General features: G+C 43.6%; 1 protein-coding gene across 10 annotated transcripts in view; it reads left to right on the forward strand.

Annotated features, from left to right (window-relative positions):
• LOC110493275 (neuron navigator 1) overlaps positions 1-19337 on the forward strand; it is a 102482-nt gene that overhangs the window by 48509 nt on the left and 34636 nt on the right. For all 10 annotated transcript variants that reach the window (XM_036950762.1, XM_036950761.1, XM_036950765.1 and 7 more), the window contains 4 exons: positions 323-464; positions 11397-11709; positions 17530-18325; positions 18708-19169. In XM_036950762.1, coding sequence (XP_036806657.1) covers positions 323-464; positions 11397-11709; positions 17530-18325; positions 18708-19169 — 1713 coding nt within the window. The remainder of the gene's footprint in view (positions 1-322; positions 465-11396; positions 11710-17529; positions 18326-18707; positions 19170-19337) is intronic.

Consider the following 19337-nt stretch of genomic DNA (forward strand, 5'->3'; position numbering starts at 1 on the left):
TAGGCATCCCTTCTCTGATCGAACAGCTTGTAGCTGGCCGTTACCATGGTATCCCTTCAGGAGGACAGATGGACAGTCAAAGCTGTTGCCAATTTAGACCTACCTTTGTCTTATCCTTTAATAACCTCCTCTTTAACTACGAGGGATTGGGTTAAATGTGGAAGACACATTTCAGTTGAATGCTTTCAGTTTTACAACTGGCTAGGTATCCCCCTTTCCTTTACTGTTAGATATCTTTATAACTGTTAATACACAGTAACTATATATTCCCTTCTAAACAGTACCATGCTTTATTATAACCTTTGACCCCTTCTATTCTCAGCTGGGAAGAGAGCAGCTCCATCAGCAGTGGGCTCAGTGATGGCTCTGTAGACAACCTCAGCTCCGAGGAGTTCAACGCCAGCTCCTCCCTCAACTCTCTACCCACCACACCCCTCGGATCCAGACGCAATTCCTCTGTCATGGTGAGTGAAGGGCATATTCAACCACAACAGCCTTAGAGATGTTTATTTTGTATCTCTGTGGACTATATAGGCCACTGCCTGCACACACACGGATCTTACTGGAGAAGCTGTAAGCAGATACCCTGTGATGGCAGAGCAGTATACCTGGTATTTGACAGGACCTGAAAGCATATTCCAGCAGATAAAAGGAACATCTTTATCAGTGTGAGTTATGGAAGAACACAATTTTTCCTCTATAAGTTTAGGTCAGTATTTCATGACTGACAGTGAATCTATTTCCCTGTCTACCTGCTTTGTTTGACAAACTACTGTATGCACATGCACACACACACTGTCTCACTGCTGTAACTGGGAACAGATGAGAGCAGTCTACCTTGTGAGGGCAGTGTATGACTCTTGCTAAGTTATTTATATAAGATTACAATTACCTAAGTTCTTTGTCCTCATAGTTCTGGTTTGTATTTCATGATTTACATTGCACCCATTGCCTGTCTCTTTGTCCCCCTGCCTGCCTGTCTCCCTGCCTGCCTGTGTGTATGATTCACCCTCTGCAGAAGCGTGTCAAATCTGTCATTTGGGTCCCAAAGAAACAGTTCACACGGCCAACACCACAATGTCAATCAATAAGACATGGGTGAAGATGATGACGTCATCAATCAGACATGGATAAAGATGATGATGTCATTGTGCAGCACTTGTTTTCCCCATTATCCAGTCACTGGAAATCAATGTGATATTTTACATTTCATTTAACACTGCAAAATCATTCATCCAACTTAGTCTGTGGACATCTACATTGGATTGAAAGTCAATTTGGTTGAAAGGTGACACTTTTAGTAGGTGATCTCTCAGGTGGAAAAACCGTCACTGATATCGCTTCATACGGCTCTTCTGATTGCCCTTTAGTGACCCCTTCGCTTATCCTTACAACACAAATGATCACGTCAACTTTCAGAAATCAATTATGTTTTGAGAATTCAGATGTTCTTCTGTATCAGTGTGGCGTGGTAAGTACAGAGGTTCTCTTTATTTTAAATGTGTATTTTATTTCACCTTTATTTAACCAGGTAGGCTAGTTGAGAACAAGTTCTCATTGAAAACTGCGACCTGGCCAAGATAAATGCCTAGCAATTCGACACATACAACAACACAGAGTTACACATGGAATAAACAAACATACAGTCAATAACACAAAAGGGAAAAAATTGTCTATATACAGTGTGTGCAAGGGAGGTAAGGCAATAAATAGAACATAGTGCCGAAATAATTACAATTTAGCAATTAAACACTGGAGTGATAGATGTGCAGAAAATGAATGTGCGAGTAGAGATACTGGGGTGCAAAGGAGGGAAAAAAACAGTATGGGGATGAGGTAGTTGGATGGGCTATTTACAGATGGGCTATGTACAGGTGCAGTGATCTGTGAGCTGCTCTGACAGCTGGTGCTTAAAGTTAGTGAGGAAGATATGAGTCTCCAGCTTCAGTGATTTTTGCAATTCGTTCCAGTCATTGTCAGCAGAGAACTGGAAGGAAAGGTGGCCAAAGAAGGATTAGGCTTTGGGGGTGACCAGTGAAATATACCTGCTGGAGCGAGTGCTACGGGTGAGATTCTGCTATGGCAAGCTGAGATAAGGCGGGGCTTTACCTAGCAAAGACTTATAGATGACCTGGAGCCAGTGGGTTTGGCGATGAAAATTAAGCGAGGGCCAGCCAACGAGAGCATACAAGTTGCAGTGGTGTGTAGTATATGGGACTTTGGTGACAAAACAGATGGCACTGTGATAGACTGTATCCAATTCGAGTAGAGTGTTGGAGGCTATTTTGTAAATGACATTGCCGAAGTCAGGATCGGTAGGTAGTTTTACGAGGGTATGTTTGGCAGCATGAGTGAAGGATGCTTTGTTGTGAAATATGAAGCCGATTCTAGATTTAATTTTGGATTGGAGATGCTTAATGTGAATCTGGAAGGAGAGTTTACAGTCTAACCAGACATCTAGGCATTTGTAGATGTCCACATATTCAGACCCGTCCATAAGTCAGAACCGTCCAGAGTAGTGATGCTGGAAGGGGGGACAGCATGCATTTAGTTTTACTTCCATTTAAGAGAAGAGGTAGAGGTCGACCGATTAATCGGAATGGCCGATTAATTAGGGCCGATTTCAAGTTTTCATTACAATCGAAATCTATATTTTTGGACGCCGATTTTGCCATTTTCTTTATTATTATTGTTTTTACACCTTTATTTAACCAGGCAAGTCAGTTAAGAACACACTCTTATTTTCAATAACGGCCTAGGAACGATGGGTTAACTGCCTTGTTCAGTGGCAGAACGACAGATTTTTACCTAGTCAGCTCTGGGATTCAATCTTGCAACCTTACGGCTAACTAGTCCAACGCAATAACCACCTGCCTCTCATTGCACTCCACGAGGAGCCTGCCTGTTACGTGAATACAGTAGAAGCCAAGGTAAGTTGCTAGCTTGCATTAAACTTATCTTATAAAAAAACAATCAATCATAATCACTAGTATACACATGGTTGATGATATTACTAGTTTATCTAGCGTGTCCTGCGTTGCATATAATCGATGCAACGCTGGGGGATGATTTAACAAAAGCGCATTTGCGAAAAAAGCACAATCGTTGCATGACTGTAACTAACCATGAAAACACAAATGCCTTTCTTAAAATCAATACACAGAAGTATATATATATATTTTTAAACCTGCATATTTAGATAAAATAAATCCAGGTTAGCAGGCAATATTAACCAGGTGAAATTGTGTCACTTCTGTTGCGTTCATTGCACGCAGAGTCAGGGTAAATGCAACAGTTTGGGCAGCCTGGCTCATTGCGAACTAATTTGCCAGAATGTTACTTAATTATGACATAACATTGAAGGTTGAACCATGTAACAGGCATATTTAGACTTAGGGGTGCCACCCGTTAGATAAAATACAGAACTGTTCCGTATTTCACTGAAATAATAAACATTTTGTTTTTGAAATGATAGTTTCCGGATTCAACCATATTAATGACAAAAGTCTTGTATTTCTTTGTGTTATTATGTTATAATTAAGTCTATGATTTGTTATTTGATAGAGCAGTCTGACTCAGCGATGGTAGGCAGCAGCAGGCTCGTAAGCATTCATTCAAACAGCACTTTCGTGCATTTTGCCAGCAGCTCTTCGCAAGCACAGCGCTGTTTATGACTTCAAGCCTATCAGCCTAATGGCTGGTGTAACCGATGTGAAATGGCTAGCTAGTTAGCGGGGTGTGCGCTAATAGCGTTTCAAATGTCACTCGCTCTGAGACTTGGAGTAGTTATTCCCCTTGCTCTGCAAGGGCCGCGGCTTTTGTGGAGCGATGGGTAACGCTGGTTCGAGTGTGGCTGTTGTCGATGTGTTCCTGGTTCGAGCCCAGATAGGGGTGAGGAGAGGGACGGAAGCAATACTGTTACAATACTAAAGTGCCTATAAGAACATCCAATCGTCAAAGGTACTGTATATGAAATACAAATGGTATAGAGAGAAAAAGTCCTACAAATACTATCTTAACTACAACCTAAAATCTCTTACCTTGGAATATAAGTCTCATGTTTACAGGAACCACCAACTTTCATATGTTCTCATGTTCTGAGCAAGGAACTCAAACATTAGCTTTTCTACATGGCACATATTGCACTTTTACTTCTCCAACACTTTGTTTTTGCATTATTTAAACCAAATTGAACATGTTTCATTATTTACTTGAGGCTAAATGGATTGTTATTGATGTATTATATTATGTTAAAATAAGTGTTGATTCAGTATTGTTGTAATTGTAATTATTACAAATAAATAAATAAAACAATTGGCCGATTAATGGGTATCGGCATTTTTTGGTACTCCAATAATCGGTATCGTTATCGGTGTTGAAAAATCATAATCGGTCGACCTCTAGTTTGAGGCCACGGAAGGAGAGTTATATGGCATTGAAGCTTGTCTGGAGGTTAATCAAACACAGTGTCCAACAAAGGGCCAGAAGTATACAGAATGGTATCGTCTGCGTAGAGGTGGATCAGAGAATCCCCAGCAGCAAGAGCGACATCATTGAAGTATACAGAGAAAAGAGTCAGCCCGAGAATTGAACCCTGTGGCACCCCCATAGAGACAGCCAGAGGTCTGAACAACAGGCCCTCCGATTTGACACACTGAACTCTGTCTGAGAAGTAGTTGATGAACCAGGTGAGGCAGTCATTCGAGAAACGAAGGCTGTTTAGTCTGCCGATAAGAATATGGTGATTGACAGAGTCGAAAGCCTTGGCCAGGTCTATGAATACAACTGCACTGTATTGTCTCTTATTGATGGAGGTTATGATATTGTTCAGGACCTTGAGCGTGGCTGAGGTGCACCCATGACCAGCTTGGAAACCAGATTGCAATTATCTTGGAAACCAATTATCTTGGATTTATCGGTGGTGACAGTGTATCCTAGCCTCAGTGTAGTGGGTAGCTGGGAGGAGGTGCTTTTATTCTCCATGGACTTCTTTATTCTCCCAGAACCTTTTGGAGTTTGTGCTGCAGGATGCAAATTTCTGTTTGAAAAAGCTAGCCTTCGCATTCCTAACTGCCTGTGTATATTGGTTCCTATTGGTTGCATATCGCCGGGGCTATTCGATGCTAATGCAGTACGCCACAGGATGTTTTTGTGCTGGTCAATCAAATCAAATCAAATGTATTTATATAGCTCTTCTTACATCAGCTGATATCTCAAAGTGCTGTACAGAAACCCAGTCCTAAAACCACAAACAGAAAGCAATGCAGGTGTAGAAGCATGGTGGCTAGCAAAACTCACAAGAAAGGCCAAAACCTATGAAGAAACCTAGAGAAGAACCAGGCTATGAGGGGTGGCCAGTCCTCTTCTGGCTGTGCCGGGTGGAGATTATGTTCATAAATGACCAGCATGGTCAAATAATAATAATCACAGTAGTTGTCGAGGGTGCAGCAAGTCAGCACCTTAGGAGTAAATGTCAGTTGGCTTTTCATAGCCGATCATTAAGAGTATCTCTACCGCTCCTGCTGTCTCTAGAGAGTTGAAAACAGCAGGTCTGGGACAGGTAGCACGTCCGGTGAAGAGGTCAGGGTTCCATAGCCAAAGGCAGAACAGTTGAATGGCAGTCAAGGCTGGTGTGAACCAAGGGCTATATCTGTTCCTGGATAATAAAAAAATGGAAATGTGCATGCTTATTTAAGATTGTGAGCAATACACTTTTAAAGAATAACCAGGCATCTTCTACTGACGGAATGAGGTCATTATCCTTCCAGGATAACCGGGCCAGGTCGATTAGAAAGGCCTGCTCACTGAAGTGTTTTAGGGAGCATTTGACAGTGATTAGGGGTGGTCATTTGACCGCAGACTCATTACGGACACAAGCAATGAGGCAGTGATCGCTGAGATCCTGGTTGAAGACAGCAGAGGTGTATTTGGAGGGCCGGTTAGTTAGGATGATATCTATGAGGGTGCCTGTGTTTACGGATTTGGGGTTGTACCTGGTAGGTTCATTGATCATTTGTGTGAGATTGAGGGCATTAAGCTTAGATTATAGGATGGCCGGGGTGTTAAGCATGTCCCAGTTTAGGTCACCTAACAGCACAAGCTCTGAAGATAGATGGGGGGCAATCAATACACATATGGTGTACATGGCACAGCTGGGGGCAAAATGTGATCTATAGCAAGGGGCAATGGTGAGAGACTTGTTTCTGGAAAGGTGGGTTTTTAAAAGTAGAAGCTCAAATTGTTTGGGCACAGACCTGGATAGTAAGACTTAACTCTGTAGGCTATCTCTGCAGTAGATTGCAACTCCGCACCCTTTGGCAGTTCTATCTCGTCGGAAAATGTGATAGTTAGGGATGGAAATGTCAGGGTTTTTGGTGGCCTTCCTAAGCCAGGATTCAGACACGGCTAGGACATCTGGGTTGGCAGAGTGTTTTATTCACTGCTATAGCACAAACTTAGGGAGTAGACTTCTAATGTTAACATGCATGAAACCAAGGCTTTTACTGTTACAAATGTCAACAAATTAGAGCGCCTGGGGAATGGGAGTGGAGCTAGGCACTGCAGGGCCTACCTTAACCTCTACATCACCAGAGGAGAAGAGGGGGAGTAGGATAAGGGTACAGCTAAAGGCTATAAAAACTGGCCATCCAGGTCGTTCGGAACAGAGAGTAAAAGGAGCAGGTTTCTGGGTAGAATAGATTCAAGGCATAATGCACAGACAAAGGTATGGTAGGATGTGAATACAGTGGAGGTAAACCCTGGCATTGATTGACAATGAGAAAGGTTTTGTCTCTAGAGACATCAATTAAACCAGGTGAGGTCACCGCATGTGTGGGAGGTGGGACAAGAAGGTTAGCTCAGGCATATTGAGCAGGGCTGGAGGCTCCACTGTGAAATAAGACAATAATCACTAACCAAAACAGCAATGAACAAGGCATATTGACATTGGGGAGAGGCATGCGTAGCATAGGTCTTTGTCCACAGGTGAAAAATGCTTTGCAGGCATCTTGTCACTCCTGGTGTTACTGTGGCAACACTGCTTCTTCCTGCTGTCATTGTCCTCATCCCAGAGAGAAGAGAGTGATGAATCATGGGGATTAGTATAGCTGACTGGGCCATCTGTGACTATATCACATTAAGTAGGTGTGCTGCCAAGGTCTACTGTGCCCAATTTTTTATCCTCGCAGCCCCCCAATTCACAACAGGATAACCCATTAGATACGGTATGGTGCTCTCAAAGCAGCAACATAGTACCTACAATCAATTGGTCATATTTCGGCATAATAGCCAAGTACAGTATTTCCACCTTATCGCTTGGTATAATGTTGTATCTACTTGGTCACATACATATGGTTAGCAGATGTTAATGTGAGTGTAGCTAAATGCTTGTGCTTCTAGTTCCGACTGTGTAGTAATATCTAACAAGTAATCTAACAATTTCACAACTACCTTATACACACAAGTGTAAAGGAATGAATAAGAATATGTACATATAAATATATGGATGAGTGATGGCCGTGCGGCATAGGCAAGATGCAGTAGATGATACAGAGTACAGTATATACATATGAGATGAGTAATGTAGGGTATGTAAACATTATAAAGTTCCATCGTTAAAAGTGACTAGTGAGGGCCTCCCGGGTAGCGCAGTGGTTAAGGGCGCTGTATTGCAGCGCCAGCTGTATCACCAGAGACTCTGGTGATACAGAGTCTCTGGGTATCATCTACTGCATCTTGCCTATGCCGCACGGCCATCACTCATCCATATATTTATATGTACATATTCTTATTCATTCCTTTACACTTGTGTGTATAAGGTAGTTGTGAAATTGTTAGATTACTTGTTAGATATTACTGCACAGTCGGAACTAGAAGCACAAGCATTTAGCCCAGGCTCTGTCGTAACCGGCCGCAACCGGGAGGTCTGTGGGGCGACGCACAATTGGCCTAGCGTCGCCCGGGTTAGGGAGGGCTTGGCCGGTAGGGATATCCTTGTCTCATTGCACACCAGCGACTCCTGTGGTGGGTCGGGCGCAGTGCGCGCTAACCAAGGTTGCCAGGTGCAATGTGTTTCCTCTGACACATTGGTGCGGCTGGCTTCCGGGTTGGATGCGCGCTGTGTTAAGAAGCAGTTGGGTTGTGTATCGGAGGATGCATGACTTTCAACCTTCGTCTCTCCCGAGCCTGTACGGGAGTTGTAGCGATGAGACAGGATAGTAGCTACTAAAACAATTGGATACCATAAAATTGTGGAGAAAAAAGGGGTAAAAAAAAACAAACAAAAAAAAAAAAAAAAAAAAAAAGTGACTAGTGATACATTTATAACATCCAATGTTTAATTATTAAAGTGGTTGTAGATTTGAGTCAGTATGTTGGCAGCAGCCACTCAATGTTAGTGGTGGCTGTTTAACAGTCTGATGGCCTTGAGATAGAAGCTTTTTTCAAGTCTCTCGGTCCCCGCTTTGATGCACCTGTACTGACCTCGTCTTCTGGATGACAGTGGGGTGGCTCAGGTGGTTGTTGTCCTTGATGATCTTTTTGACCTTCCTGTGACATCGGGTGGTGTAGGTGTCCTTGAGAGCAGGTAGTTTGCCCCCGGTAATGTGTTGTGCAGACCTACCCTCTGGAGAGCCTTATGGTTGTTGGCGGAGCAGTTGCCATACCAGGCGGTGATACAGCCAACAGGATGCTCTCAATTGTGCATCTGTAAAAGTGTGTTTTCGGTGACAAGCCACATTTCTTCAGCCTCCTGAGGTTGCTCCTTCTTCACCATGCTGTCTGTGTGGGTGGACAATTTCAGTTTGTCTATGATGTATACGCCGAGGAACTTAAAACTTTACACCTTCTCTACTACTGTCCCGTGGATGTGGATAGGGAGGTGTTGTTTCCTGAAGTCCACAATCATCTCTTTTGTTTTGTTGAGTGTGAGGTTATTTTCCTGACACTACAGTTCGAGGGCCCTCACCTCCTCCCTGTAGGTCGTTTCATCATTGTTGGTAATCAAGCCTACCACTGTAGTGTCGTCTGCAAACTTGATGATTGAGTTGGAGGCGTGCATGGGCATGCGGTCATGGGTGAACAGGGAGTACAGGAGAGGGCTGAGAACGCACCATTTCGCTACACTCGCATTAACATCTGCTAACCATGTGTATGTGACAAATAAAATTTGATTTGATTTGTGGGGCCCCAGTGTTGAGGATTAGCGGGGTGGAGATGTTGTTACCTTCCCTCTCCACCTGGGGGCGGTCCTTCAGAAAGTCCAGGACCCAGTTGCACAGGGCGGGGTCGAGACCCAGGGTCTCGAGCTTAATGACGAATTTGGAGGGTACTATGGTGTTAAATGCTGAGCTGTAATCGATGAACAGCATTCTTACATAGGCATTCCTCTTGTCCAGATGGGTTAGGACAGTGTGCAGTTTGATTGTGATTGCGTCATCTGTGGACCTATTGGGGCAGAAAGCAAATTGGAGTGGGTCTAGGGTGTCAGGTAGGGTGGAGGTGATCTGATCCTTGACTAGTTTCTCAAAGCACTGCATGATGGCGGAAGTGAATGCTACGGGGCGATAGTCATTTAGCTCAGTTACCTTAGCTTTCTTGGGAACAGGAACAATGGTGGCCCTCTTGAAGCATGTGGGAACAGCAGACTGGGACAGGGATGGATTGAATATGTCCTTAAACATACCAGGTTGCTGGTCTGTGCATGCTCTGAGGACACGGCTAGGTATGCCGTCTGGGCCGGCTGCCTTGCGAGGGTTAATAACACGTTTAAATGTTTTACTCACGTTGGCTATGGTGAAGGAGAGCCCGAAGGTTTTGGTAGTGGGCCGTGTCAGTTGCACTGTATTGTCCTCAAAGCGAGCAAAGAAGTTGTTTAGTTTGTCTGGGAGCAAGACGTCGGTGTCCCCGGTCGGGGCTGGTTTTCTTTTTGTAATCCGTGATTGACTGTAGACCCTGCCACATACGTCTCGTGTCTGAGCTGTTGAATTGTGACTCTACTTTGTCTCTCTACTGACGCTTAGCTTGTTTGATTGCCTTGCGGAGGGAATAGCTACACTGTTTATATTTGGTCATGTTTCCGGTCACCTTGCCATGATTAAATGCAGTGGTTCGCGCTTTCAGTTTTGCGCGAATGCTGCCATCAATCAATGGTTTCTGGTTGGGGAAGGTTTTAATAGTCAACATTGGTACAATATCACCGATGCACTTGCTAATAAACTCGCTCACCAAATCAGCGTATTCATCAATGTTGTTGTTCGCCGCAATGCGGAACATATCCCAGTCCACGTGATCAAAGCAATCTTGAAGCGTGGAATCAGATTCGTCAGACCAGCATTGAACAGACCTGAGCACGGGTGTGTCCTGTTTTAGTTTCTATCTATGGACTTACCCACTAAACCAGTGTCCACCTTGTATTAACAGACTTCTGCTCAGGTACGCGTTAGGTGAAACAGCATTGTGTCCTTGTTGTTTTGATGAATGAGTCTTGCGCTGCTCAACAAAGAGGAGAGCAGAGGTGATTCAATAGAGTTGAAGTGAATTGTGCCCTACAGGAAGGTACTGTATTGTTTTAGCCATTCCCATCCTTGGCCACCGTGCTGAACGTTATTGTAAGGAAAGGTCAGAGTTAATCATTCTCAGCTGGTTCTAGTTTAATTGGACAGTTAATATTGTGCCTGCCCCGCAGACCACGAAAGAGCAGTCGTTACGTAATATGGTAGCAGTGGCCTAGAAAGGGGAGGGTGTTGAAAAACATTGTGAAAATAGCTGAAGCAAGACTGGGGCATTTGGAATCGAGTACACTGTTAAATCAGCCCAGATTGACCAACCTTTCATGTAGCACGTCATCCACAATGCATGTCATGAGTATGCAATGTGGCTTCAGAACGCCAAGTCAAAAAGACTGATCATCCATTATGGGATTTAAAGGAGAACATGATTCATCCTTGATTCATTATTTCTATTAGTGACTACTGCAGTGAAAGACTCCGCAGATCATAACATAGTGACTGCAGTGAATCTCTGATGTTAAACAGTATAGGCTTATCAGTTCCTCCCACATGCTCTTTCTCTGAAATGCAGACAGGCACTCAGACGGGACAGCAGAGATTACTGAGTGTAAACTGAGGTTCTGGCAGAGATAACAAACACAGTGTCTCATATGTACGCACACACGAACACACACCTGGCTGCCTCTCACATGACCCCTACAATAAAAATGTTAAATTCAGAAAATTCAAGAATTCCTAAATCTGAATTTCAATTATTTTTCTTCATTGATTGAACTAAAATGGAATTGACTTCAACACTGTGTTTACCATTGTGACCATACAAATATAATTTTTCCATTTGCAGAATACTTCATATCTCAATGGTTATGTCCCTATGTCCCTATGCAGCTCCGCACCGATGCTGAGAAGCGCTCCCTGGTGGAGAGTGGCCTGTCCTGGTACAGTGAGGATGCCAAGGCCGCACGCAAGATGGACGGGGGCAGCTACGAAACTGGGAGCCTCAAGACCGAGACCCCCAGCAAGTGGAGGAAGTCCTCGAGACCCATGGAGAGTGCTAGTGAGGACGCAGGGGTCAAAGGGGAACTGAGGAAGCCCCAGATCCTGGGTCAGCCAGGGAACTTTAATAAGAAGGGGCGCCACCCTCCTGTGGGCGTGACCTCACCCATTACCCACACCTCTCAGAGCGTGCTCAAAGTGGCAGGTCAGATTGAATAACATGTGTTATCTCTATCTCTGTCTCTCTCTCGTTCTGCCTCTCTCGCTCTGCCTCTCTTGCTCTGCCTCTCTCGCTCTGCCTCTCTCGCTCTGATTCTCTCGCTCTAAGGTCTTTCTCCCCTCTCTCTCTCAATTCAATTCAGTGTGCTTTTTATTGTCATGATGTAACAATGTACGTATTGCCAAAGCATACTTTACAATATTAACATAATTAATAATAATAATCAACAGTAACAACAATAACCAAGGGTCAAAATAACCATACATTGAACAATAACAATAAGCATAAAGGACATGTCCAGGTTGCTTGGTCTGTCAGACACTGTCCCTGATCTTACGGCCGGCAGCAATGTAGTGCCCCGACCCAACAGCACATATAGCCTATCCTCATCAGAGAGGTCTTTGAAACATTGAATAAGGGGAAATGAAACTCTCTGTCTCGGGTTCTGCTGTAGTGAAGTGGTTGCACAGCCTTTGTTTTCCTGTGTCTACCCTTCTCAATGGCAAGCCTGTACTTTCTCAAGTTTTTTTTTATTTAAAATGTAAATATATTTTAATCCCATTTTCTCCCTAATTTCGTGATATCCAATTAGTAGTTACAGTCTTGTCTCATTGCTGCTTCTCGGGAGAGTCAAAGGTCGAGAGCCGTGTCCTCCAAAACACGACCCAGCCAAACCCCCCGGTTGCGGCCGGCTGCGACAGAGCTTGGCCTCAAACCAGGATCTATAGAGAACAGCTAGCACTTTTATGCAGTGCCCAACACCACTGCCCCACTTGGGAGGCCCCCATCAAGGGTTTTCTAAGATTTTGATCAGTAACCATGGTAACCATGGTCAAATAGTTTGCCACGGTGTATAGTCGATTTAGTCGATTTAGGGCCAGATAGCACAGCATTTTGGTTTGTGCTTGTGTTTCCCAATAAATAATGAGGTTTTGTTTGGACTGTGTTGTAATTTGTTTTGATCTGAATGACTGGAAGTTCTGGTCCTGAGACTTCAGTGCGTTAGCAGAACAGGTTTGTGAACTCAGCCCCAGGACCAGCTGGATGAGGGGACTATATTTTTTGCTCAGCTCTTGGTATTGCAGGGCTTGGTAATGATATGAGAGGGGGTCACTGTATTTTAGATGTTTCTAAAACTGAATTGCTCTTTTTGGAGTTTATTAGTGGATATTGGCCTAACTCTGCCCTGCATGCATTGTTAGTAGTTTTCCTCGGGACACGTAGGAGAATCTTACAGAACTCTGCATGCACGTTTCAATGGGGTTTTTGTCCCATTGGTTGACATATTGTTTTGCAAGTTGACCCCCCACCTAGCTGCCATAAAGTGCAATTGGTTCAATCACACATTCAATTTGAGTTAGTTTTTTAATGGCGTAGAATGCCCTGCTTGTTTTGTCTCTCAGTTCATTCACTGCATCATTAATGTGCCCAGTTAAGCTTATTTTTAAACCTAAGTAATTGTAGTGTGTGCAGTACTATATATATTCTGTACCAATTGTGAACTTTGGTCTAATTCCCTGAGATCTGGATCTTCTCTGGAAAATCATTTATTTTAGTATTTTGGGTGTTTACTGCCAGGGCCCACGTCTCTCTCTCTCTCTCTCTCTACACTATACACCTTGCTGTTGGTCCAGTCCTGTTGAGTTGGGAGTAATTTAGCAATTTGATGATTATATTGAAATCATTATTCCAAGTGACTGCTATACAGGAAAGGGTTTTTACTGCTTGCATTCATAAAGAGGGTGTTTGTGTTAAAGTAGAAGTATGAATGGCGTGACATCTTCGGGGGAGGAAACATGATTGTTAACTTGTTTTGCAAGATATCTTTGTCGTCCATAACCTCCCCTAAATGGATTCCACATGGAGAGTAGCCACGGCCAGCAGATATCTGCTTGATACCAAATGAAATGTTGAAAGTCAGTGCCAGAGTTTGATTGGAAGGCCTAGTACTGTACAAGAACACTGAGAAGAAATGCCAGTGTATTCCATACAGAACAAGGATCATCTCTTTGGGTTTCTCTCTTGGTTAATCTTCCCATGCTTCTTATCAAAGACAAACTCACTGTAAAACACTGTCTGTGAAGCATTCTTTGTCTTATATCTCCCTCTCTAACTTTGAGGATCAGCTGTCAGAGCAGCTTACCGATCACTGTACCTGTAGACAGCCAATCTGTAAATAGCACACCTAACTACCTCATCCCCATATTGTTATTTATCTTCTTGCTCTTTTGCACCCTAGTATCTCTACTTGCACATCATCATCTGCACATCTATCACTCCAGTGTTAACGCTAAATTGTAATTATTTCGCTTCTATTGTCTATTTATTGCCTTACCTCCCTACTGTTCTACATTTGCACATACTGTACATATATTTTTTTCAATTGTGTTATTGACTGTACGTTTGTTTATGTGTAAGTCTGTGTTGTTGTTTTTGTCGCACTGCTTTGCTTTATCTTGGCCAGGTCGCAGTTGTAAATGAGAACTTGTTCTCAACTGGCCTACCTGGTTAAATGAAGGGGGAAAAAATGTATAATGAATTTGAACATATTTTCGCTCCATACCTGAGTTTGAGGACTACACATACCACATTAAACTTTATGGGCAGTATCAGTAGGAAAAGGACATTTAAACAGCAACAAAAGGTTTCCTTTCCAACAGTACAAAGTGCAGTATGGCATTTCAAATGGCGGGTGTGTGACTTTTTTCTTAATGAACTCTTTTTTTTAAATCATATTTTTCTCTGATTCATAGTTCAAGTAAAAATGCACATTTTTCAGACTAAGACGTAGTAGCAAGAGTGTGCAGCAGTGGAGGCTGCTGAGGGGAGGATGGCTCTTTATAATGGCTGGAATGGAGTACAATGGCTGGAATTTAGTGAATGGAATGGTATCACACAATTTCCATACCATTCCATTCACTCCATTTCATCCATTATTATGAGCCGTCCTCCCCTCAGCAGCCTCCACTGGTGTGCAATGTAGTGCATTACCTTTTATTCAGCCTAAAGCCAGTTCTGTGGATCTATTGTTTGCTAGTAATGAAATGCAGCGGATTACAATGATGTGTAGTGACTCATCCATCTGATCACAGCAATAATGTTGTGTTTAGGGGTTATTTAATTCCTCGCAATCGAATTATGATTGAACAATAGAGGAAACAATCAAACTGCAGTTCAATTTCCTGACTGATGCAATTTATTGTAATGCCCTCGACCGCTTATTCGTCTGATTAATGTGGCTGATTAGGAGGCTCTATGTTTTTTGGCATCATTCTCTGGGCTGAAAATGCAGTCTTGTGATATTCCCAAACAGACACTATTTTCTTTTTAATTTCCCCAATCAGTTATGCTGCTTTACATGTCTGATTGTATCTTGAATTCCATTGATGGTGTCCAATTGAGGCTATGTCACATGGGAAAGACTGGCAGCTATTTTACTGCTCTTTGCTTTTGCTTTCTTAACTAACCTTTACCTTTTCTCCCTGACTGAGTGACATGCACTGTTACTTTATAACGCCTCTGTTATTCCTGAAGAGTCTATTGACGCGCCCGTTCGTCAATCTAAGTAACATAATTTAAACAAATAGCCATTAAAATGTGTCAGTTTAAGCTAGAGAAATAATTTTCCATGGGCAGCAGGAAATAATTTTCCATGGGCAGCAGGAAATAATTTTCCATGGGCAGCAGGAAATCATTTTCCATGGGCAGCAGGAAATCATTTTCCATGGATGTTCAATCCACTGATATCATCCTTCCACACCTGCGGTGGAAGGTGGCCGGGATACAGAGGTGTTTGTCAGACCACGAGGCATCCAGAAAATCAGCCTTCTGATGAAAATGTCTTTAGCGTCCGAACAGTTTGCCCTACAAACTAAAATGACCACTCTATGGAAAGATGAGACCCACACGATCACAATGGGAAGTCGGTTCAGCCGATGTGACAGCTTCTGTCTGCAGGTACCGAACCGTTTGGGCTACAAACTATTATGATCCCACTATGGAAAGGGGATATTCTGCTTTTCTGCTAACCCTCACAAATGTCATGAGACTCATCTGAAGGAAACCCGGGACCCGTGTAAAACGCGAATGGGAGTATGAAGGTAGTGTTGTAACAAAAAAAAAGGGGTTAAATATGTGTCTAAAAAACAAAAATATTTCCTGAGCTTTCTTGTATCTCCTAAATATAGGACAGACACTCCTTATGATCCTTCCTTATGATCGTTTTTTACTGTCTGTATTGCCATTTATGAATGTGTTTGTTCTGTCTGTATTGCCATTTATGAATGTGTTTGTTCTGTCTGTATTGCCATTTATGAATGTGTTTGTTCTGTCTGTATTGCCATTTATGAATGTGTTTGTTCTGTCTGTTTTGCCATTTATGAATGTGTTTGTTCTGTCTGTATTGCCATTTATGAATGTGTTTGTTCTGTCTGTATTGCCATTTATGAATGTGTTTGTTCTGTCTGTTTTGCCATTTATGAATGTGTTTGTTCTGTCTGTATTGCCATTTATGAATGTGTTTGTTCTGTCTGTATTGCCATTTATGGATGTGTTTGTTCTGTCTGTATTGCCATTTATGAATGTGTTTGTTCTGTCTGTTTTGCCATTTATGAATGTGTTTGTTCTGTCTGTATTGCCATTTATGAATGTGTTTGTTCTGTCTGTATTGCCATTTATGAATGTGTTTGTTCTGTCTGTATTGCCATTTATGAATGTGTTTGTTCTGTCTGTATTGCCATATATGAATGTGTTTGTTCTGTCTGTATTGCCATTTATGAATGTGTTTGTTCTGTCTGTATTGCCATTTATGAATGTGTTTGTTCTGTCTGTATTGCCATTTATGAATGTGTTTGTTCTGTCTGTATTGCCATTTATGAATGTGTTTGTTCTGTCTGTATTGCCATTTATGAATGTGTTTGTTCTGTCTGTATTGCCATTTATGAATGTGTTTGTTCTGTCTGTATTGCCATTTATGAATGTGTTTGTTATTCAATGTGTTTCTATGGGCTATAGTATAGTAATAAATACCAAATTAAATAAAACAAATGTATACCTACAGGGGTCCTAAAATGATCCATGGTGTGACCATATGTTAGCTTAGTCGACCCCCCAATAATGCATGCATTTATAAATGTGTCTGGAAAACATTTTTGTGACTTGTACATGTCAAGTTTCCAGAATAATATGAATGCACAAGTTACAGAATGCGATTAATAAAAACTAAGCCTTTCCCTAATTTTGTCAGTCACCAAAGTATTTGCCCATTGCATTTCATTACGTCTTGGTCAAGGGCCCAGTTTGTCACACAGACATGTCTGCAGTACCTCTGAGATGTTTGTGGCTGTATGTTGGTGACTAGTTGTCTTCATCTAGGGAACATTAACCATCTCTAAGTAAATACACATGTTTCTTGTTATATACAGCTGCTTTTATGTGACCAAGTAGCCATTAAGCCATAGGGTACGGTTCTGGTCGTCCAACATTAGTAATGATGCTGTCATCCACATCCAGCCAGTTGACTGATGCTTTCTTTCACTCTTGATCTATATGCAATGGTCCACTTTCAGCTCTACTCATTATTACAGCTGGTAGCTGACTAATCATGACTAATGATAATGGTATGGTTGAATCTAATCTCTCTCAATTCAAGGGCTTTATTGGCATGGGAAACATATGTTAACATTGCCAATGCAAGTGAAGTAGATAATAAACAAAAATGAAATAAAACTTTTTTTTTTACATTAAACATTACATTCACAAAAGTTCCAAAAGAATGAAGACATGTATCTCTCTCTCTCTCTGCAGCACCAAAGAGTGACCACAGGGCGGTGGACAAGACAAAGATGTCTGTGAAGGCTGCTGGGCTGCAGCGATCTCGTTCTGACGCCGGGAGGGATCATCTTCCGCAGAACCGGGAACTCCGCAAGCCCCCATCCGGCCTGGTCAAGCCCTCTGCCGGGGCCTCGTTCGGCTACAAGAGGCTCCCGACCACCAGCACTGCCACCGTAATGACAGCAGGGGGCAGTACCATCTCTGGTGGCTCTGCCACCTTGGGCAAGATGCCCAAGTCTTCTGGCATCCCAGTGAAGCCTCTGGGAGTTGGAGGAGGAGGAGGAAGAGTGGGACGTAAGAATAGCTTTGACGCCACCGGCAGTGAGGAGGGGGGCTTCCTGGGGCCCAGCGCCCGTAACAGCCTCCAGTACCGCAGCCTGCCACGCCCCGCCAAGTCCAGCACCCTCAGCCTGATCGGCCGCCCTGGGTCGGCCCGGCCCGCCAGCAGCTGCATGGACCCCGGCATGCTCAGCCTGAAGCCTATCTCCATGGCCTGCCCCGGCCCCAGGGGGAAAGAGACTGGCAGTGGAAGCACTAAGGGGGGCAGTCGAGGAGGGAGCACAGGCCCTGTCAACCAGACAGACAGGGAGAAGGAGAAGGAGAGGGCTAAGGCCAAGGCAGTGGCGTCTGATATGGGCTCCCTGTGTGGCTCTCTGAAGATGGCAGACTGTCAGGGTGATTCTACTGGGGAGACTAGCGCCAAACTGCATGGGCTGCGTAGGGCCAGCAGCAGCAAATACCCTGAGCTCTCATCACCCACCACTCAGAGGTAAAGTCACCATCCAGATACATTCCTACAGTACATTAAAATTGTGCAATTTTTAGTTACAGTACTCCTTTTGCGGTGGTTTGGGGTTTATAGAACCAGCTACATATATTACTCTGTTAGTGTCGACCCAGTTTGCTCAGCTGAATGTTCTAAGATATTTTAGGAAGAGTTACTGTGTAATTTTTTTAACTACTCAAACCGCTTTATAGACATAAGAGAACAACACAGCAAGAAAACAAGTCACTGTCATTTTGCGTGCCGTGTTTTCATGTCTTTTTCATGCCAGGCCTGAGAACAAGTCCAGAAAAGCAGCGTCTCTGGAGCCTTCGCGGTTCTGGATGGTGCTGGATCTGACATTCTGTGTCTCATGTCTAATTCATAGGATGCTGAGCTGCAAATCTCTGGGTCGGCCTCCCAGCCTGGCACACCTGGACAAGGTCAACTCCAACAGCCTGGACTCGTGCGTGACCATTCAGGACCTCCCTCCTAAAGTGCCCCCCTACTCCAAGCTCCAGGACCTGGCTGGGTCCGTGCCACACAGCACCATCCCCCGGGGCATCACCCCCAGCCCAGCACCCATCCTGCACCTCGACTCCCCCAGCTGCTACCCCAACCAGACCCTGTCCATGGGCGGCTCTCCGCTGCTCTACCCCAAACTGTCTGGCCTACACCGCAGCATGGAGTCACTTCCCCTCACCATGAGTGTTCCTCCCAGTGGAGGATATATCAGGGCAGAGTCCAGAGACAGGGACAGGGACAGCTACAGAGACAGGGACAGGGAGGAGACGAGGAGCACAGGGACCTGGGGTGCTGGGAGCAGGACCTCCCTCAATCTCCCAGACAGGTGGGTCTAGACAGGAGCAAGACCCTGATGATGAGGTGGAATAGGTTTCGGAACCCTGTACTTCACTAGTCAGTATCTGTATGTAGGAACATACTATGATCAAACTGTTGCCATCTTTCTACTGCATCTGAAATATTATTAATAACAAGATGTTCTACTATCATTGAT

The sequence above is a fragment of the Oncorhynchus mykiss genome, chromosome 17 (assembly GCF_013265735.2).
Source record: "Oncorhynchus mykiss isolate Arlee chromosome 17, USDA_OmykA_1.1, whole genome shotgun sequence".
NCBI classification, from domain to species: domain Eukaryota; kingdom Metazoa; phylum Chordata; class Actinopteri; order Salmoniformes; family Salmonidae; genus Oncorhynchus; species Oncorhynchus mykiss.